Source organism: Astyanax mexicanus, chromosome 5 (assembly GCF_023375975.1).
Source record: "Astyanax mexicanus isolate ESR-SI-001 chromosome 5, AstMex3_surface, whole genome shotgun sequence".
Classification (NCBI taxonomy): Eukaryota; Metazoa; Chordata; class Actinopteri; order Characiformes; family Acestrorhamphidae; genus Astyanax; species Astyanax mexicanus.
The window spans coordinates 6,809,459-6,832,914 of NC_064412.1; the positions used below are offsets into that span (position 1 = coordinate 6,809,459).

The 23,456-nt window shown below is 40.3% G+C and overlaps 1 protein-coding gene across 1 annotated transcript; it reads right to left on the minus strand.

The window, feature by feature from the left end:
* Positions 1 to 566: 566 nt before the first annotated feature.
* On the minus strand, positions 567 to 10,419 carry LOC103030576 (1,25-dihydroxyvitamin D(3) 24-hydroxylase, mitochondrial). Its single transcript, XM_022675611.2, has 12 exons — positions 10,021 to 10,419; positions 8,520 to 8,710; positions 8,318 to 8,411; positions 7,383 to 7,476; positions 7,196 to 7,287; positions 6,447 to 6,558; positions 5,519 to 5,664; positions 5,033 to 5,199; positions 3,305 to 3,383; positions 2,227 to 2,424; positions 1,994 to 2,105; positions 567 to 1,035 (listed from the first exon to the last, which is right to left on the minus strand). Exons 1-11 carry the CDS (start codon positions 10,270 to 10,272, stop codon positions 1,995 to 1,997), a joined length of 1,536 nt encoding a protein of 511 aa, XP_022531332.2. The 5' UTR covers positions 10,273 to 10,419; the 3' UTR covers positions 567 to 1,035; position 1,994.
* Between the last annotated feature and the right edge of the window lie 13,037 nt (positions 10,420 to 23,456).

Genomic DNA, 23,456 nt, shown 5'->3' on the forward strand with positions numbered 1-23,456 from the left:
GAAAAGTGGTACAAAAGAGATGTGAAAGACTTGTTATCAGTTATCAGTAAAGCGTGATTAGCCGTTGTTGCCGCCAAGGATGGCACAACCATGTTATTAGGTTTAGGGGGCAAACACTTTTTTCACACAGGGCTAGATTGGTTTGGATAGTTTATTTTTTCTTAAACAAACAAAAAAAAGATCATTAAAAAAGTGCTTTTTATATTTACTCAGGTTATATTTATCTGATATAAAAAAAAAGATAATCGCAAAAATGTCAGTATGACAAAAAAGCAAAAAAAAAAAAAAGATATGTAGAAAACCTTTTCACACCACTGTATCTAAATTTAATTTGAAAAATAATCTGTAAAACTGGATGTTGTTAACGGGGAACTGTGCAGCACTCCTTAAAATGTTGGATCATTAATAATTAAGAACCCATGAAACCTTTATTCATTTCTTTTGCTATACATTTATTTATTGCTTTTTTGCATGTGCTTATACAGATAAAGAAAACATATACAATATACAGTATATATTCATACATGTGTTATAATATATATATATATATATATATATATATATATATATATAAATAGTGTTAGCTTCTGTAGTATATTACACTTATATACATTTCATAAACATTTCTGTCATCATTCATTGAAGAAAAAAACATTCAGTATGTGGATAATAAAGTGTTTTTTAAATTTAAGGCTAAAAAAATAAGTATATATGTATTTGTGTATTTAATAGGTAGTGTAGTAGATAGCATTATGAGATTTGATCGTTATTTATCTGTCAGTTTGGTCAGCTAAACTGATAAATACATACTGATTATTACAAATTTACAATATAACATGGAATATATGTACATCTATGTCTATATTAGTAACGATAAACTATGTAAACTATAAAATCGTGGTCTGAGGTATATCTAAAGGGATCACATTAGTAGAGTTTGACAGCAGCATAAATGAAGCCTTCATGCTTCAAAATCCTGTGGAGGCTGTGGAGTTTCGGTATCTGTTTCCAGAGACTGGGGTGGGAGAACGAGTCCTAAAAAAGGGGAAAACAGATGAAAAAAATGATAAAATTAAAACACTGAATAAACTGCAACACTGTTAAAGGAGAACTCTGGTGTAAAATTGACTTTTGCTGTAGTAAAATATAATAAAAAGTTCTTACCTTTGATGAATAGCACACCTCTGTTCTCCCACAGCATTCTGATATCCAGAAATTTTAACAGTTTGGCCAACAAACACCCTTCAGACTGGGTGACACGGGGCATAATTTACCCTGATAAATCACTTTTTCCACCGTTATCCAGCTCAAAGTAGCTCCACGCCTCCTTGCTAGAATCTGGAAAGCTCTGACATTTAAATCGAGGCATTAATAACTTAAAAAGTGCACAAGAAGCTTTTTTAAAAAACACTGTTTACATCCACTACACAACACTAGCTTCAGCTCCGAGCGCCGCCATTACTGAACTGATAATGACATAGACATATATATATACATAGACTCCGCATAACATAGCAGCCGGTGCTAGGAGGCAGGCTATGCAAAAAAAAAAAAAATATATATATATATATATATATATATATATGTCTATTATTATCAGTACAGTGATGGTGGTGCTCGGAGCTGAAGCTAGAATTATGGGATGTAAACAGTGTTTTTAATAAGCGTCTTGTGCACTTTTTTTAAGTTATTAATGCCTCGTTTTAAATGTCAGGAATCTCCGGATACTAGCGAGGAGGTGTGGAGCTACTTTGAGCTGGATAACGGTGGAAAAAGTGATTTATCGGGGCAAATTATGCCACGTGTCACCCAGTCTGAAGGGTGTTTGGACAAACTGTTAAAATTTCTGGATCTCTGAACGCTTTGGGAGAACGGAGGTGTGCTATTCATCAAATGTAAGAACTTTTTATCATGTTTTACTACAACAAAAGTTCTCCGACGTTATTACCATTTTTTATTAGAACATTTTGCAGCAGTACAGTAATTTTCTTACCTCACCGGCGGATGAACGCCACTGGAAGTTCTCGGCTCGGCACCAGCGTTCCCGAATGCACGGATTTAACCGGCTCGTCATCCGTCGCCACTATCTCATAATCTCGAATTAACTGTGATGAAACACAAAAACATCAAATATTATCAGTTAAACAGTTCTAAAACATCTATATTTTCTAAAACATCTATATTTTCTCCTCAGGGATGTAAATAAATGCAACTCTGTCATCTTACCCAGCACAGAGCCAGCTGCATCTGCAGCTCTGCCAGACGCCGGCCGATGCACATCCTCTTGCCGATGCCAAAAGGAACGTAGGCGAAGGGGTTGATGGAGTTTTTGTCCTGGAGCCAACGCTCAGGTCTGAACTGCTTCACATTATCAAAGTATTCCTCGTTGGCACCCAGCGCCTGACTGTTAATCATCAGCACTGTCTGTAAAGCAAGGCAGGGGAAAATAATATATCAATAAATTAATTCCAATTCAGTTAGAAATGTTTCCAAAGCTTTAATCTATTAAAGCTACATACTGCTTTATGAACGTATTATAATGTGTTATAAATATGTTTATGGAGTCTAATAGACATGACATTCATAGAAAGTGTTATGTATTATACATGCAATTTTAGAAACAGGATTCATAGGAATGGCCTCAGAATTTTAGCCCATGTTTTGTTTTTATTTTAATCCTTAAAAAAAGTAAAGTGTATCATATATTACATACATATTTAACATCAATTTGACTTTGTATAAGTTTATGTAGTAAGTAATGTAAGTATTGCAAATAATAAGTTTTAATTTACTTAAGAAAACTTAAGAAATCCACTTTTCTACTTTTACTTCTACAAAGTAAGATTCTAGATATATCAAATATGATTCAAAATAAAAGTAACATAATGTATGCAAGGAGTTTTTATGCAATTTTATGCATAAACACTAAAACTGTTAAAAGTACATAGTAAATTTGCCATTATCAACTCAACACTGTTAGTGTTAAACAGAGTGATTATTGAAATTTAACTATCATTGTGTTGTCTTAACACTAACAGTGTTGATCTAATAATGGAAAATGTATACTGTATATGCAGGTTTTCAATTTTAATCTCTGAAGGAACCAATTAAGATGCTTTGAGTTACCTTCAATTATCATTTTCTCCTAAAAAAAACTTACTGAAAGTTCCTCAAAGCTCTTAAAGAATCTGAATGTTATGTAGATTAATTGATGGTTCAGGATTTTAAACGTTATGCACTTGTAATATCAGATCTCTGTCTATAGGGGGCAGTGTTTAGGGATTCTTAATTGTGAAGCACTCACTCCTTTAGGTAAGGTGTAATCTCCCAGCACGGTGTCTTTGTCCAGAGTCCGGCTCGTGAAGGGCACAGAGGGCGTGAGTCTGTGTAAGTAAGAAACACACACACACACACACACACACACTCTGTAAGCTCCTTGCTGCTGCTGGGCTGAGAATTTCTTCTTTTAAGTTCTTTTAAGTAAGTGTGAATGCATAAGCCGAGAGGTATGAGCCACATTATGGTATGGTGTGCATGAATGCTTTTTAAGTCATGATAATCCCACCAAAACATAATAAACATTCCCCGGACCGTGCTGCTGCATTATCCTTGCTTAATGTCCGAGGATATTTCTTCCTGTCTCATGATGTGACTGGGTGACTGGGTGACTGGGTGATTGCTAAAGCATTATATTCACATGATGAGTTTGTTCTGGGACTTTTCCTAAGATCACAACCTTTTCTCTGGCATTTGACCAGGTCATCTGCTCAAGACTCTCAAAGCTAACTTAATCTACTAAAGCACACAGATGAGAGAGTAACTCTGTGTCAGGCTGTGATCGACTATACAGTGGAATGCTTAAACCAATCAGGGTTTCTAGTGGTTGACTGGAATTAGGCCTGTCATGATAAAATTTTTGTACAATATAAACAATAAATTATAGTATTCTCATTTAAAGACTATTAAAGGAACATGAAACCCACTGATTTTTGCTGATTACACCCTCAGCACAAATCTGAAAAAGGCGAAAAAATGGGAGGTGTAGTTTGGGCGGGACACTGGGTGATGTATGGGTTTAGAGATGGGACAGAAGTGAGACCCAGATATTGATCTGCATATTGTGATGTCTCTGTGTGCCTATAACACAGCTAAACCCGAGAGAAGGGTTCAGGGGCAGAAATTATATTATTAACTATAATAAAAGTGTTTTTTAAAGATTAGCAAATGTTTATAAAATGTTATGCAGGACAGGTAAGATTTATTACTTCAAAGGGACACAAGTCAGCTATTAATGAAAAAAATATATATGTTTTAGGGATTAGTGGCGCTTTAATAATGACACAGATCAGGGTTAAAAATAAGATACTAGATTATATGCTGGGCTGCACTCTAAATGTATGTCCTACTGGATAAACAACGTTAATTTAATTTGATTGTAAATTATTTTAAAGTTTTCTTAAGTGCATTTGCGAATGAGGACATACAAGTATAAATATAAATTATTTTTTAAATCAAATTTTAGTTACCTATTGTAAAACAAAAAAGATGCCCAAGCTATTTTTGTTTCACTTCCTTGCATTTGGTTTTTGCCCTTTTGTTATGTACTAATGTATTATGTTTTTTTATATAATTTTACTTTTACTTTTCATTTACCTTAATGTGCATGGATTATACAGCATATTTAACAATCAACAATTACGGGTCTTGTGGCTTTGTACTCTTAATTTTTAAAGTATGCCTTCTTTAGCACCTTTCATTTTCATTTTAATCATTTTTGGTGAGTGTACCAATGCTATCTATGCCATTACAGATAAATCATAGAGTTCAGTAATGCCGAACAAACCCTGTCAGTGTTTGTTTGAGTCCACATTGCTCCACACAGAGTTACCTCAGATGAACTCCCAACAGAGTCACCTCCACATTGACTTTCCTGTCAACTGATTAAGAGCCCCTCCTTTATCTAAACTCTACTATTGAGCCCCTTCCTGGCAAGGATGTTGATAACAATGACAGTGCTGATTCTCGGACCTACCTCATGGATTCTTTCAGACAAGCTTTGAGATACGGCATGTTCTTGATGTGCTCAGCACTTGGTGTCTCTCCAGCGGGCACCACCTCCGTGATCTCCTTCAGCAGCTTGTCCTGGGCGCGGGGGTTCCGCGAGAGGTTGAAAATAGCCCACAGTGTGCTGTTAGCGGTCTGAATAGGGAAAGGAAGAGGATTTGCTTTGTCATTCTGGACCACTGGTCACCAAAGGTTCGTGATTCAATGGCTGTCACATTTCATAAATGGCTAGACAAGCGGGCGACATTGTTCTTGGGTCGTTGTGTACTGTATGTGATGAACCTCATGCTACCGACTTAACTGCTTGAATGAGCTAATCTTTAAAGCAGTGTACTCGAGTTGGGTCACATAAGGTCTTTAGTTCATTGTTGCGGAGCTGCAAAACAAGCTAACGGGTGGGCACTCGGTCACGGCTGGCTCGGGTTCCTGTTTTCGAATGTGTGCTCGTACTCACTGTCTCCACCCCCCCGATCTGGAGCTCGGTGGTCGCGGCGTAAAGCTCCTTCTTGGTGAGGGGGCTGTTGTGGTAGATGTCGCAGAGGAAGTCGTCGGATGGGCCGCTCGAGTGTCTCTTCAGCTTTTTGTCAATGTAGAGTTTGGCTGAGGAGAAACAGAAGAGGAAAGGATGCTGTTTTAATGATTTGTTTGTTTGTTAGAACCTGAAAAGATTAAATTAGTGCTTTAACCTGACCTTCTGTGTGGATCTCTCACAATGCTAAGGGTGCTAAGCTTATCATTTTAATGTGCTTGCTGTAAAGAGCAGCTCTGCACGTGCTAGTGCTGCTGTTTGTTGGTGGAATAGTGTTACGTGAATGCACGACAGGTGCTTGCCAGCCAGCCAGCCAGTCAGCCAGCTAGCTAGCCAGCAGCCAGAGAACAACTATGGGTACACAGCCTTGTATCAACATTCCTCCACTCCCCCCTCCTTTCCTTTTACTCTCTGTTCCCGCTACTCCAAATATTTGGCTGCATTCTCTGTGCACTTAGGTCATCCAGTTTACTACAACTCTCTCTCTCTCTCTCTCTCTCTCTCTCTCTCAATCTCTCTCTCTCTCTCTCTCTCTCTCTCTCTCTCTCTTTCCCCTCCCACTGAGAGAGAGAGGAGCACAGTGTTCACTATAAGCAGGAGGAGGAGGGAAGTGGGTGGTTTGGTGGGTTGTTGGGTTGTTGAGTGGGTGGGTTGTTGGGTTGTTGAGTGGGTGGGTTGTTGGGTTGTTGAGTGGGTGGGTTGTTGGGTTGTTGAGTTGTTGAGTTGGTGGAGGGGATGGGGATTGGAAGGAGAGGGGGGCAGTAAGTTCATATCTCATCACCCATCACTTGAAATGTGCTCAGAGTGATTTATGGGTCACACGTCATCCTAGTAGGAAGGTGCCTTGCCGTACCTGTGCTAAAAATACGGTCCCACGCAGCTGTGTGTTCCTGCCATGTCCTTGTGTTCAGGCTCTTGTGCAGTTCCACGGGCGTCACCATCATCGTGCCAAATGTACTCATCATCTGTAGGGCGCAATAAAAAAAAATAAAAGAAAAATACATGGCTTAGTCCTGGGATTCCCTCTTCATGCTCCACACATTTCAGCTATACCTGATAACTGGATTCAAAAGTAGTGAACAAAATGTTCATATCTACAGCTGTATTTCAACTTTATTTACTTTATAAAGCATTTCTATTGGTTCATAAAAGTGTGACACAATGCTTTGAACAATTTGTCAAGCTTTGGCTTGAACTTTGTATGTTTGAGCACTTTGAATTTTTGTGCGTGAATCAGAAGGGTTGTAAACTTAATAACCTTAATTAATCTTAATTTAAAATCAAATCACATATTTAATTTTTATTTGGTTCATCTTAATAACTGATCTGCTCCCATAGCCTGCAAGCATATTACTGAATGTTTTTTTTTGGCATGTAGTGCAGCCAAGGATGCCGTTTTTATGAATGGCCCTGAAGGGGCGTGGTAGAATGATGTGGGCGTTGACTATGCAAACGTACAATTAACACAGTCTCACACATACAGTATTTACTTGAACAGAGATGGCCTCCAAGCAGCTCGAGGCTCCGCCCTGTTAATCTACTCTAATGCAGAATAACAAGGTTTCTGAGGTTTCAAAACTGGAAAAGAGTAGATGTGCATACCGTTTTAATGGCATTGATGAAGTCCATGGCCTCCTCATCCACCTTTTCTTGCAGAAGGCCAAACCGTTTATCATAGAGCACAAAACAGATGGCTGGAAGAGAAGAAAAAAAAAACATATTGAGATATGTTATAAATTAGGTTATATCTCATTGTCTTCTAAGCAAATACGTATTTAAAGAAGCTTACTTTCAAACGACCACTTGTTTAGCTCAAAGTACAAGTCGTTAATCTTCCCGTTGACATTGACTGTTCCAACTCTGTCAATGAAGTCTGCTAGAACCTTTACAGAAGAAAACAAACAGTATTAATTTCCTCTAACACGTGAAAATTGTTCAAAAGTTGGGTTCTTAAAGGTACTGCGCATGCGCTGACCTACACTTTTTAATTATTTCTTGTGTTTTTTTTTTATATAAAAAAACTCTCATTGGTATAACTTTGCCATGATACATTGATTTATGCTATCAAAATATACTAACCTACATCCAAGGGTGTCAAAAAGTATTCACATTCATTACTCAATTAGAAGTATAGATACTGGGGATTTAAAATACTTAAAACTACTTTAGTGTAAAAGTAAAAGTAATGTAAGGGGAGAACAGACTTTATTAATTAAACATCCATCCCAGGGATTAGGTTCAAATAGCTCCAGAGCCAGCCAGGCAATTGGAGCGAAATCCTGGGTTGGTTTTTACTTTTTGGACACAGATTACCCAACACTACACCTAAACCCATAAACTACACCTAAACTCATCAAATACAAACCAGAGGGTCAGAGGGTCTGAATGGTATGTTTATACTTGTTATCCAACCACAAGCTTCTCGGAATAAAATATGAGTAACTCATTTATGAGTTTTCAAAAATGAAAGGAGTAGAAAGTACCAATAACTGCATAAAAAAGTAAGTAGAGTAGAAAAAGTCGCAAAAAGTCGTCTAAAAAATAATTGCTTCAAGTATAGATACCCAACATTTCTACTTAAGTAAGCTACACCTCTGACTACATCTACTGGAAACATGCCCTAATAAAGAGCTTCTTTTGTACTTCCCTAGTTAAATATACGCTACGGTAGCACGATTTGACAGGGTAGCACAATTAGACAGAACACTAATATAGGCTACGAACCTCGTTAATCTTCCCGTCCAGTTTCACCACCTCGCTGGGCTTCATGAGCTTCTGCTGAAACGCGCTCCTCACTCTCTGCCAGTCCTTCCCTTCCCTGCAGAACAACAACCAGCGCACACACACACACACACACTTAGATCAGACCACACACTCCAAACACAGCCCAGACAGAAGCTAGAGCGCAGGAAGGAGGAGTATTTACAGGATGAGGAGTCCGTAAGCCTCGTCCCGCAGGTCTCTGTAGGCTTTCCAGGGTTTGATCTCCAGTCTCTGAGGGTAGCTGCCCTCCTTCCGATACAGCGCCTCCAGTAAGCACGGCGCGCCGATGTGGACCGACTCGAAGGAGCCGAGCTTCATCCGGAAGATTTTACCGAATTTCTTGTGGTAGTCGATCTGCGCAAACACACACACAGGCGGAGAGAACCGAGAGCGCGCGGTTATTATTATTATATTACGCAGCAAGATCTCCAGAGCTGGATCTGATCAGTGAGTGTAAAGTTAGAGCTATTCAGTGCTGAACTCAGAGTCAAAATCATGTTATAGTCTCAAATTGATTAGATAATGTACCGATTAGCTGATTTAGTCATTATTTAGGTGTGAAATAAAGATAACAGATTTTTTTACAGTCCAAACAGCCTTTACTACTACTACTAATAGTTCTATCACTACTTATACTATTGCTCATACTACTATGATTACTAATACTAGTAAAAGTATTAACTAGTATTAATTACTACTACTACAATGACTATTGCAGCTATTAATAGTATTATACCATGCATACTAATCCTACTAAAACTAATAGTACTGTTACTACTAGGAGTAGATTATTACAACCAATACTAGGCTGTTGCTACTACTACTCTTATTAGAAGTAATATCATTACTACTACTAATACTATTACTACTACTACTACCACTACGACTATTGCAGCTGTTAATAGTATTATACAATGCATACTAATACTACTTAAACTAATATTACTGTTACTACTAACACTAGCCTATTATTACTTATACTAGGATATTGCTACTACTACTACTATTATTAGAAGTAATAACAATACTACTACTACTACTACTACTACTATGACTACTGCAGTTGTTAATAGTATTATATCATGCATACTAATACTACAAAAAACTAATACTACTGTTACTACTAACAGTAGGCTATTACTACTACAACTACTATTATTAACAGTAATATTACTACTAGCACTACTGCAAATAGTAATAGGAGTATTACCACTTAAACTACAACTATTGCTACTAATATGACTATTGCAGCTGTTATTAGTATCATTACTAATCCTACTATACTCATCATACTACTAAAACTAATAGTACTCTTAACACTAGGTTATACTCCTACTACTAATACTAGGCTATTGCTACTCTTAATACTACTACTACTACTACTACTACTATAAATAGTAATATTACCACTAATACTAAAATACTACAACTATTACTACTACTATTACTATTGCAGCTGTTAATAGTATCATTGCTAATCCTACTATAAAAACTAATACAACTAAAACTAAAAGTACATTACTAATTCTAATAAACATAACAAATACTTAATACAACATTAATACAGACTAATAAATGTGCACACTATTCTAATAAACATCATTAGTAGTGAAATGAAGCCCATTAGTGCTGATACAAGTATAAGTAGGATAATGATAAAGTACCAGAGCCTCGTGCTGCCTCTTCAGGCCCCCTCTGCGCACGAGATCGAAGAGGCTGCCCAGCAGTGGCCAGTTGGTGGGTCCGGGGATAGAGTGCAGGCTGTGGGGGTGGTGGGGGCAGCCGCGCGCCGCAGCAGGAGCCGGAGCATCCTTGGCCTCGAGCACGCAGGCTGAGGAGGTGGGCTTGCTGTGCTGCAGCGCCGCGAGCTCCTGCTGCTGGAGCAGCCCGGCAATGCGAGAGTGCGCTCTTCTCATGGTTAGCTAATGTCTCTCTCTCTTTCTCTCTCTCTTTCTTTCTCTTTCCCTCTTTCTCTCTCTCTCTCTTCTGCACGCTTTCTCTTTTTGGGTCAACATCCCTCCACACAATATATATACCCGCTCGTGTGTTTATCACGGCCTCGCCGGTGGCCAATCAGGATCCCGAGCGCGCGGGATGTAGAGGTCGAGCCCACCACGCGCGTATGGATCCGTTCCGCGCTGCTACAGGGATCGCATGACCCCGCGTGCACGGAGGAAGTGCCCTCTCTACCCCCGCCACCCCCTGTAACCCCCCCCCCCCCCTCTTACCCCCCTCCACCCCCTCAAAGGGCGACACACACTGAAGCGCGCGCGCTGCGATTAGCCCTCCCTGCGCAAACACTGCGGACACGCTTCAACGCTCTGCGCAAATATTTGCCAAATACTCAGTGCGCGCGCCTGGTAATAACCTGTCAGTGTGTGTGTGTGTGTGTGGTTTGCTAGTTTTTTAAATGGACAGTTTGCTGATAGCAGTTCAGATCTTATGTACCTTTAATTTAATATACAAATCTTTTAATAATAAAGTTGCTTCAAATATTGATCAACTTGTAATATAAAGCTCTGGAAAAATAAATAAGAGACCGCTTAAAAATGATTAATTTCATTGATTTTACCAAATTGAAGATTAAAATGGATGATCACAAGTCATCAAACCAAGCTGAACTGCTTGAGTTTTTGCACCAGAAGTAAGTTATCCAAAAGCAGTGGGTAAGACTGGTGGAGGGGGACATACCTAGATGCAAGACAACTGTGATTAAAAAACAGGCTTATTGCACCAAATATTGATTTCTGAGCTCTTAAAACTTTATGAACATGAACTTGTTTTACATTATTTGAGGTCTGAAAACTCTGCAACCTTTGTTATTTCAGCAATTTCTAATTTTCTGCAAATACATACTCTAAATGACAATATTTTTATTTGGAATGTGGAGGAAATGTTGTCTGTAGTTTATAGAATAAAACAACGTTCATTTTACTCAAACATAAACCTATAAATAGCAAAATCAGAGAAACTGATTCATAAATTGACGTGCTCTATTATTTTCTTCCAGAGCTGTATGTATAAGACTTAAAATAACGAGCTCTTTACTTACAAGGGTAATAAACCTTAAATAATGAAGCTATGGTTATTCAGACATTTAAAAAAAAATACCCTTAACATCTCTAAGACAAATCTAGATACCATGCCCATGTGGAGCCTGCATGAGGAGCCCAACTGGAACGTTTTGTCTGTGGGTTCCCTGCGGGCCCCACATATGGATGTCAGAATCAGTGATGGGACCATGGGGGTTAAACATGGGCCTCATCTGGGTAGCACACTGCACATGAAGCCTAAATGGGACCCATGTTGGTCTTAGGTGGTCTCTAATGATGGGGCCATTGGGGCTTTTGATGCTTTTAATAAAGCTTATTTTTATATATCTATAGATTGTCGCTCACATTTTTTTCTTTGCAGCATTTTCAAAGCACATGTGCAAACCCACTCAGAGCCCACGTCCACTCTTCTATGACAACACCCAAAGGACCATGTGTAATATCTTTATTTTTAGGAGTGTTTATGTATTAGGTGACACACTCTAATGGTGTACAGTAGGGGTTAAGATGAGCCAATTGCCACAGTAATTAGCATAATACCGTACCCATAAAAAGCATTCATCTCACGTGAAAAGATTTCCATATTTATTGGCTCAATAATTATTAAATTATTGCCAAAATATATTTGTTTTACTTTTTTAAAAGAATATACTAAAAGGCTCTTTAATGCCAAAGTTTAAACAGATTTCATACACACTTTCACTTACACTCTTTAAACTACTGACTGACCTTATTCAGCAGGTCCAGGGCAGTTTGTGCTTGTAATCACACAGTTAGTGAAATGAACATCACCTGGGTGAAGTGAATGTGTCTGAAGAAGACACCTGTCTAAAAGGTCCAGTCACTGGTTTTTCAGTATTCCTGGCTACAGATGCACTATTAGGACAAAACAGCCCAATTTTGGCCATTCAGTGAGCAGTGATGAGTCACCCATGAGTCATCCTGTTAGTGCCAGCACTATTGGCAGACGGTGTGCACACAGACCATTATGACGACTGCCCATAACACCATGTCTACATCACCAAACCCAGCATGAATTATCATATCCAGAAGTCCTGGTGTCATGGTGTGGGGTGCAGTTTTGTATGATGCTAGATCAGCTTCAGGTCATCTTCATTACAGGCACTTTGACAGCCCACTGATTTTGAATAAGGTTTTCTGAATGCACGCTCTGTTGCGCTATTCCAACAGGACAATGCTCATCCACATACTGCTGCTGTCTCAAGAGCTTGCCTTTAAGATAAGGATGCTATGTTATGGCCAATTGCATCACCAGACCTAGAAAGTGAGAGAATGTTTGAGCAGGTCACCCTTAAGAACATCTATTAAGGGATTGTAATAAAAAAATCAAATCCAAGAAAGCTTGAGTCTTTGAGGAGCAAAGATGGCCAGAGGATCTCCACTCTGCATGTACCTCAAAGTGAGGTTGGAAGGAATTTGTTTAATATTCCATTTACCGTACATAGGACCCTATTTTAGTGCTCTATAGCACACAGGACAGTTGCATATGACGCAGCTGGATTTAGGGTGTGTTGGTGTGTCTTTGGTTTCATAAAAGCACAACAAATATGCCTTGCATGGCTTGAAAAGCTCAAAAGGCATTTACTAATTCTCTTAATTAATTATGGGTGTGTTTTGGGTGTAACGGGAAAAAAAAACAAGGCAGGTGTGCTCTGACTTTGGAGCATTGATATTTTAACAGTGCAGCACTTTTATGTGCATCAGCAGAGGATGCTGACCTGCATGTTCACTCTGTGAAGGTATGCAAGCAGCTCATTTTAGGGAACAGCAATGTTGTTTTATTATTTTGTCTGGCGCTCCTGCATGGCTAAAATAGGATTGCATGGTTGACTGTTGACTGTTGTCAGGATTTTAATCAGTCAGTGGTGCACCTGTATGGTGGTGCATCACGACACGCCTTCTGCAGGACGTGCAATAGGGCCTATACTATTCATTCAATGAATTGAAAGAAATGACATTGCATAAACCTAAGCTAAACATCCATGATCTCTTTAAGTCATCACACAATAGAAATTGTGTGGTTGGACTTCTGTGATGTTTGCATCAATTTAAGGACAAACACAGACATCTTAGAGCAACATACTGTATGCTGCCTTTAAGATTATAGCTTATAACAAATTAACACTTACTAGCCAGTTAAAATGCATTACTTTAGAATGTATAAGGAACACTCACATACTTTTTACGATTAAATCTTAGGCTGAGTCATGATGACCATTTTTTCCGGCCTTGAAAATGTTTGGTAGGATACTGTACTGGGGAAAACTCCGTGATGGACAGATCTGTAAATGACATGAGCTCAGAGTGTGACTTAAGGGGTCCACAGGATATGTTAGTGACGATCTGGTAACCTCTTCACAGGCAGATGTGTACCTATTCTAACTGCTGTAAAGTCCGTTGACTCACTTCTTCTAATTTACCTTTTTCACAGACTTTAAGACACAGAAAGAATCTCTGACGTATGGAGATTGATTGTTCCCAGAGAAGGACGAGGTGACATGAGATAAGACCCTGTTGTGCTGATCTTTAAGCTGCTGGAGCCACCAGAATGAAGCCTTTCATGGTCATCTGAGCTGAACAACAAGATGTTTATTAGGCACTGCTCACGTAGCCATATTGGATTCCATAAGATTCAATTTAATGGGTTCTAATTTTAGATTTGCCCTAATGACCAATCCTATAATCCTATAAATTAAGTTGAGTATTTGATTTGCATGTAATTTAATTAGATGTTTACTTTAATTTTAAATAGTTAGGCTAAATAAATTAAGTATGTGTCTTTAAGGAGGAGTGCAAAATTAAACTTAGTTAAACTTAAAAAACTTTTTACAGTCGCCGATATTTCACGACACCATAAGGTTTGAGACATTTGGCTTCCCACACGTTGTCACAGGTGCCAAACACAGACAAGACAAACGCAGATACCAGACATCCAAAGTTGCAAAAAATAATGTCAGGGAGTTACCCCTGGACCTGGACTTGGATTCAGCCCCCCCTCAAAAAAAAAAAAAACTTTGCACAGACAATAAAGTAGACCTGTGTGGATGTATAATGACTTGTTTACATTCATTTATAAGTTATCTGGTTGTCTGACCAAAGGAGGATGGGCCCCCGTTATTTATTAGCCTTGATAATACATTATTATAGTACATCTCTACCTTGGTTATATGACTATGACAACGTTTTCACAAGTCTCCACCAATTCTTCTCCTTAATCCTTGCTTCATTTATTATAATCTATATTGTGATTATCACGCATTAGCTTTATATAAAATAAAAATATTCCTAAAAAACTGAGGCCTATGACCCGACCCGAGAAAAGTGGTGGCAAATCTCGGGTTGAGTCGGGTTCGGCCAGAGAATCTAAACTCTAACCCAGATCATCTACAGATTACACTAGCAATTATACAGCAGTTAGTTCCGACCTCACTATCTGATTGGTTGAGTGTTCTATCCGTGCTGATATTTGTGATAACAGCATGGCCTTCTCACACTAAATCTGTATCACTTTGCGGAAGCGTTGCTGAGTAACGGCATATACACACAGAACAGTTTTGAATCATCACCTCCTCCACCAGCAGCAGCAGCATTAGCTTAGCACAGGCTAGCGCCCAGCCACGGCACGCTCACCCACAGCCCACAGCGCTGGCCTGTTAATTCATCAGTCACCTCGGCCGCAGTCTGATAGCTGGAATGGTAACCAGCCAGGCTAAGCTAAGCTAAGTTAATGCTGAGCGAAAGCAAGCAACGCTAACCTAACCACAGTCCTGCAGGCACAGCTAGCCTGCCAGCTAGCTAACCAACCAACACCACCCAGCAAACAGGCATTAACGCTCGCAAACGTGCAGCTTTCACATGAAGACGACTTGCAAAGCAGGAGAGAATTTCAGTGTAATTTTTGGCTCCTAACATTTACCAACCTCCTTAACCCCCAACAAGACGGATGAACTAGCGGCACTAGTTAGTAACCAGCGGTTGTATCGGGAGTGTAGCATTTTATGCTTCACGGAAACGTGGCTAACTAGCAACATTCCGGATGCTAACGTGGATATTCCCGGCTTCACCACCGTAAGAGCGGACAGAGACCCCAAACAGAGCGGAAAAAACAAAGGTGGGGGCCTCGTGCTGTTTGTAAACATCAGATGGTGTAACCCAGGACATGTAACTGTGAAGGAGATCATCTGCTGTTGGGATGTTGAACTGTTGGCGGTGAGTCTCCGACCCTATTACATGCCCAGAGAGTTGTTTGTGTTTACATTCCTCCTCGCGCTGACGCCGAGACCGCGTGTGACGTCATTCACGCAACCATCGCGAGACTTCAGACACAGCATCCTGAAGCTTTTCTTGCCATTTCTGGGGACTTTAACAACGTCACACTGGACTCAGTACTCCCTGCTTTCCACCAGTATGTGAACTGTCCCACCAGGAAGAACAGAACTATTGATCTCCTTTACTCCAACCTAAAGGATGCATACTCTGCCACACCTCTACCCCCTCTGGGAAAATCTGACCACAATCTGATCTACCTGCAGCCCCAGTACAAGCCCCAGGTCCGTAGACAACCTGCATCTACACGCTCCTTCAGGAAATGGTCTCCTGATGCTGAAGCAGCTCTTAGGGACTGTTTTGAGTCCACTGAATGGAGTGTATTGCAGGAGCCATACGGTGAGGACATTGAGGGGATTACACATTGCATGACGGACTACTACTACTTTAAAGAAAACAACCAGGAGGAGCTTAGGAGCGTACAGAGGGAGCTCAAAGTCCATTTGCGAGAGGCCAAGGAGTCCTACAGGAAGAAGGTGGAGCAGAAGCTGAGGGAAAATGACATGAGGGAGGTATGGAATGGAATGAAGACAATCACTGGCTGTAAGCAGAGGATGGACAGTGCTGCAGATGGTGAAGTAGAGAGAGCCAATGAGTTCAACACCTTCTACAACCGGTTTGACTGCCCTGTTCAAGACCCTACAGCTCTGGTAGACACCTCCTCCACACCCCCCCTCATCTCATCAAGCAACTCAGCCCCCGCTCCCCCCTACTCCCCACACTCAGCTGTCCTGACCACCAGCACCACTGTAGCCCCCCCTCCTCCTCCCCCTCTGCACACCTTCACTGCTGACCAGGTTAGAGGTGAACTTAGGAGCCTCCACCCAAGAAAGGCAGCTGGCCCAGACAAAGTGTGTCCCAGACTACTTAAGTCCTGTGCAGCTGAGCTGGGGGCTCCCCTGCAGCACATCTTCAACCTGAGTCTGCATTTGGGGAGGGTCCCCACACTGTGGAAGACAACATGCCTGGTTCCAGTACCCAAAAAGACGCATCCCAGTGAGCTCAATGACTTCAGGCCGGTCGCTCTTACATCACATATCATGAAGACCCTGGAACGTCTGCTTCTACACCACCTCAGACCCCAGGTTCAACATGCAATGGACCCCTTGCAATTCGCCTACAGAGAGAAAGTGGGAGTGGATGATGCCATACTGTACTTTCTCCACCGGACCCACTCTCATCTGGACAGAGGAGGCAGCACTGTGAGAGTCATGTTCTTTGATTTTTCCAGTGCTTTCAACACCATTCAGCCTCTTCTACTGAAAGACAAGCTGGTGGGGATGCAGGTGGATCCATATTTGGTCTCCAGGATCACAGACTACCTCACTGACAGACCTCAGTATGTCAGGTTGAAGGACTGTGGTCTGCAGCACAGGAGCACCACAGGGGACTGTGCTCTCCCCGTTCCTTTTTACACTCTACACCTCAGACGTCCAGTACAACTCTGAGACATGCCACATGCAGAAGTTTTCGGACGACACTGCCATTGTGGCATGTATACGGGGAGGAAAGGAGGAGGAGTACAGACACCTTGTGGAAGACTTTGTGGCGTGGTGCAATAGGAACAACCTGCTGTTGAACACCTCCAAGACCAATGAGATGGTGGTGGACTTCCGCAGAGCCAGGCCACCCACACAGCCAGTATCTATTGTGGGAGTTGATGTGGAGATGGTGAAGACCTACAGGTATCTCGGACTGCATCTGGATGATAGGCTGGACTGGTCAGCCAACACAGACATCCAGTACAGGAAGGGACAGAGCCGGCTCTACTTCCTGAGGAGGCTGGGGTCTTTTAACATCTGTTGGAAGCTCCTGCTGATGTTTTATCAGACTGTGGTGTCCAGCTGTCTTTTCTATGCTGTGGTGTGCTGGGGAGGAAGCATGAAGAAGAGGGACGAGATGCGTCTGAACAAGTTGGTCAGGCGTGCGGGGTCCGTGGTTGGCGTGGAGCTGGACTCTGTGGTAACGGTGGCAGAGAGGAGGACACTGCACAAACTACTCTCCATCATGGATGATGATGGTCACCCATTACATTCCATCATCATGGATCATAGGAGCAGTTTCAGTGGCAGGTTCTTGTCACAGAGCTGCTCTACGGACAGACTGAGAAGATCGTTCGTCCCGAGAGCCATCAGACTCTTCAACTCCTCCCAGTGGAGCCGGAAGAGAGAAGACAGATGAGAAACAAGGCTCATATGTGCTTTCTTAATCACAGCCTTTTTTTTTTATCTGTACTGGAAAAACACCATACACATCTACACCCTGAGACTCTTTTGCCTCTTTACTGTATATACTGTTTATTTGCACTCCTGGACACTTGTCACTTTACTGTACATCCTGTACACTTGCACTCCTGGACACTCTACTGTATGTCCTGTACACTTGCACTCCTGGACACTTTACTGTACATCCTGTACATTTGCACTCCGGGACACTTTACTGTACATCCTGTACATTTGCACCCCTGGACACTACACTACGCACCTAACTTAAATATAATACTTGCACATGTTTATGTTTATGTTTAATAGTCATATCTACTAATACCTCCTATACTAAGTTTATTCTTTTACTGCACTACCTCATATCTACGACTGTTTACTTCCACACTTTCTATAGTTTTTTTGTATTTATATATTTATGTAAATATTTTTTAAGTCTCAATTTAGTATTTTATCCCTCAATAAGTGTATTGTACTACACTTATTGTTTGTTTGTACTGTGTATTGTTTTTGTTTCTACTGTGTTGTGTAATTGCTACTGGCTGCTAAATTTCCTTCGGGATCAATAAAGTATCTATCTATCTATCTATCTATCTATCTATCTATCTATCTATCTATCTATCTATCTATCTATCTATCTATCTATCTATCTATCTATCTATCTATCTATCTATCTATCTATCTATCTATCTATCTATCTATCTATCTATCTATCTATCTATCTATCTATCTATCTATCTATCTATCTATCTATCTATCTATTAATTTCAAGCTAATGTTCCTGGTGTTAGCCTGTATAAAGTTCACTTGTTGTGGAACTACTTTTTGGTGGAAGGCACAGTCCGTATTAAAGCATATTCATTATCAATTTTTGAGAGTCTTTTATTTTCTTTATTCATTTTGTAAAAAAATACTGTTGTATAAAAGCAATAAAACACTCAAAGTTGTGAAAAACATCATGGCTGTGATAATCCAACTCACTTCCTCTCGTGTTCAATTGCTTCAAATATCTTTAATTAAGAAAAGCCCTGATTGAATTAAATTGAATTGTATCATCTAGCATGTGTATGTATATGTGGGTATATGTGTGTGTATATGTGTGTGCTCACATACATGTGTGTCAGTGCATTACTGAACCCACTGACCTTGTGTCAATCAGGGGCAGCAAGCTCATGTCAACTGTGGTTCAGTCCTCCAGTGCATGCACTCGTTCACTCTCACTCTGCCCCAGCCTGAGGCCTCCTAACCTGCCTCCTCACGCTACCTCAATGACCCGAGGGGGCAAATTACAACACTGACCTTTACAGTATACAGGGGGCTGCTGTTTAAACCAACGAGCATGTGCATTTACACATTTATACCGTAAGCATTCAAAATTCACTTACTTCATTTTTACAATAATGTGAGCAAACATAGAGACTGTTTGAAACATACTGAAGTGCAGTAGATTGAATTGCACCATGTTTTCCTCTGATTGTGCAAGTGCTGTTTTTCACTGTCATGTTTTTGACTTTGTTTTTTTCCTCTCTCTGTGTTTTGAAAAGAGATTTTGTGTTGCGCAAGACTAAAAAAAAAAAAAAAAAGTTATAAAACGGATAAACCAAAACTTAACACATGAAAAGGCCCTGTGCTGGAATGTTCCTCGTGCTAATGCCGCCAAATGGCCCAATGTAGCTCACAGAGTTCTTGGGTGGCTTTAATTTTGTCAACAGTCCAAATAGCTTGGTTTTGCCAAACCAATGTTTTTTTTTCTCAGCAGTCTGGAACAGTTTAAAGGCAAAGGCCTTGGCTTTAAAGCGGATGTTTTTCTACTACTTTTTAGGAATTGCTTCTACATAAAAATAGAGGTGGACCAAAGTTAACAATGAATCTGCAGGCTCTCCAGACAGAGATAGAGAGAGAGAGTTACAACAATATTCTATATAATACGTGATATTGCTGAGCTTAATTTGTTGACGTTTATTGGATGATTTATTCATTATATAATGTTTTATATTGAATATTTACTGTAAGGTACAACTTTGGTTATAAATGTTCAGTGCAATTTCAATCGATGCCCATGCATACACATCAGTATCAGTCTAAAGTATTTTTGGACACTTTTTTTCCTTGCATTGTAATTGAATAGTGAAGTGATCTAGACTATAAAGGAACACATAAGGAATCACATAGTAACATTGTAGGCATTTAGTTGTTCTTGTCTGTGGAGCTGTTAACTTTTCTGTGGTTTCTGAGGCTGTTAACTCTGCTGAACTTTTCCTGTGTGACATAGGTAACTCTTGCTATTCTTTTCCTGGGGTGGTCCTGATGAGAGCCAGTTTCATCATAATGTTTTTGATGGTCTCTGGTGTGTTTTTTGTCCTAAGTAATTCCATATATTTTTTTTTTCCTACAAAAAGTTTGGATGAATTTAGTATTAATTTACAAGCAGAACATTTAGAAATAATGAAAAGTCACTGGATTTAGGTGTGTGAAAACCTGCATTTTAGGTTGCATTTCACTGTAACTTTTACATATTTGCTTGGATTGCATCCTAAAAATATAAATTCAGAGAGATGCTACTTAGAGAGCTTCTATTACAGTCAATGGAACATCTAAACTGTTATATTAAGGGGGTAAAGGACACAGTAATGTTACTTTAAATGTCTTAATCTTGTAGAAATCTTAACAGTTTCTCATAAACAAGACAAGGGGCATGCAAGCCAGACTAGGAATTTAATTGTAAGGCAAGGTATTGTATATTTTCAGAAAAAAAAGGTTTTTTTTAGGATTACATTTGATCCTCAAGCTAAAGCAAAAGTTTGGTTACATCAAAATCCTGGTCAGGTTAATCAAGGCCTAAGCATGAAAAATAGGCTAAAACATTGTGATCCAGGATTATTGGGATGATGATAGTTTGCTTAACTCCTTGCCAGGATTGCAGGATTCGGCTTCAGATGTTAAGGGGTCAGTTCTTAAAGACCTGGATCATTGAGTTTATTGAGTTCATTGAGTTCATAGAGTTCATGGTGCCTAGGTTAACCAATTCCAAAATGACCACATATAACTATTTGTACCTACAGTATATAGTTAGTGTCCTACAGTACGTTGGAAGCTGTCTTTTGTGGGCATCTTTGATACATTAAAATCCTGGTCATACCAAATTTGTCACACCTTAGCCTGTGTCTGTCTCTGTCCCTAGCCATGTGCTTTTTTTGAGCACATGGCATTTGTTTTGGTTATCCTTCTGTCTCCGCCCCAGCCTTGCCTTAGCCGTTAGTGTTGTAACCTCTTGTCTCATTTGTAACCCCGCCCCCTTGTTAGCTCCCACAGGTGTCCCTTATGTTTGCCTGTGTATAAATACCCCACGTGCTCCTTTGTTATCTGTCGCGCTTTTTGTCTAATCTTGTCATGTTACTCTGTCCAGATTGTGTTTATCTGTTTTGTTTAGCCTCAGACCTGCTGTGTTGTTTGTCCTCAGTGTTTCAACCATTGTTTAAAGTTTCTATAAAGGGCATGAAATCCTCTTTAATCAAAGCAACTACTGATTAAGTGCCAGTGTATCAGAAAACAATCACCGGAGCCAAACATCTAGAACACTGTGTTTCTAGTCCCGAGACCACGGAGGACTCTGTGTACCAAGGGCCTTCCTTTCATAAGCAGGTATCTCATGACAGATCAGATATTTGGAAGCTGCTGACCTGGTCTTTGAGGTTTGTGTTTCAGATAGACAATAGACTTAGTATCAAATTCTAAAATGAAGAATCAAGAATTTAGCCATTCATTCAAAAGCCTGAGCATGCAACGTTTCCTAAAGTCATGGTGTTGTTTGGTTCACACCATTATAAAATCTGCAATGAGGGTCACAGCACAAGTTCCATTGTTATAATTTTGTTCTGTTTTGTCTTGTTTTTTTTCCTTGGTGAGTTTTTGGGCGCATCAGTCACATCCTTTCTCAGCTTCATTACAAGCTACTTTACAGCATTTGCACAAATAATAGGCTAAAACCTTCTGTATTTAAGGATTAAAGGGGTGATGACAGTTTACACACTTCGTCTTGCCAGGATTCAGAGGATTCAGCTTCAGAAGTTGTTGGGGGGGGGGGGGGTGGGCAGTTCTCAAAGGTCTGGTTCATTGAGGTCATAGAGTTCATGGAGTTTGAGTAGTTAGCCAGTTAGCCTATAATAGCTTAGCTGCGCTTCAACTAGATATATGATAATAATATTCATAAACCAGCAACAACAACAACAAAACAGTTTGATTCAAAAGGATTTGGGGGCTCACAAAAGTTAGCATTTTTATATCAAGTTTTGATATCAGATTAAAAGATATACCCTGGTTTACAGTAAAAGGTAAAACTGATACACTTTTTTTAAATAAAAGGGAAGGTTCTTCGACTAGTCCAGCGGAGTTATGTGCTGCCACTATGATCAGAAGATCCATGATTCGAATCCCAGTCATGCAGCTCAGCATCAGCTGCCGGAGAGCATGATTGGCCTTGCTCTCTCTGGGTGGGTACAGTAGATGGTGCTCTTACCCCTCATCACTCCTAGGGAGATGTCGAACAGCACAAGGCTGCATCTGTGAGCTGATGTATCAGAACCAAGTCGATTCACGTTCTTCTGAGCGTTAGCTCTGTGATACTACTCAGCAATACTGCTTCAGCAGCAGTTCAAAAAGAGATGTGTGTTATGAGTATGAGTATGAGTATAGAGTCTTATAGAGATGACATTCATAGAAAGTGTTACCATATTTATCTGTGGCAGCCAGAAATAACCAAAAATAATATTAAAGAGATTTGAACACAAACAGATGCCACAATCTTCTGGCCCATTCCAATATGACACAGCGATATATCTTCCTGCAGGTTTTACTCTCTAAACTGCAGGACTGCTGCTGACAAATTGTCTCCCTTTGAGAACAGGCTTGTTCTTTTGAGGCACGGCGGTATTCCCTCGTGCAGCAGGGTGCCGTTCTCATTTCCTGCAGAATAGCATGTACTCGGTTACACAGCCATCAGTGTAGGACAAATAGTCCCCGACAAACCAGGGCTTAGGCTGGGCAGCAGACCGGCCCGACTGGCTAAATTGTACATCTGCAAGCGGCAACGAGACGCCACAATCATTCCACTCGGCTGACGCTGTGTCTGTTTCCCGAATTAAGATCACTAAAACTGTCGATGTCAATTACAGAACATCATTACTGATCAGGGATTTGACGCTCAGCTCCTCAGAGAAACTAAGGGTTAGACAGAAGATTGCTTTGCCGTAAACAAGGCCACCCTCACTGGCTACAGTACGAATACACAAATCAGTCGTAGAGTAGGAGGCACAGTTAACCTTTAAACAAATACTAGATAATATTACAACATTGTACTTCTCCACTTTCTCATTTCCGAGAGAGCAGGGGTCACAATGTCTAGCACATCAGTATAGGCATTTCATTTACTTCCGAAAAAGTGACCAGAGAATCTTCTCCTGTCTACCGTGTGGGATTTTG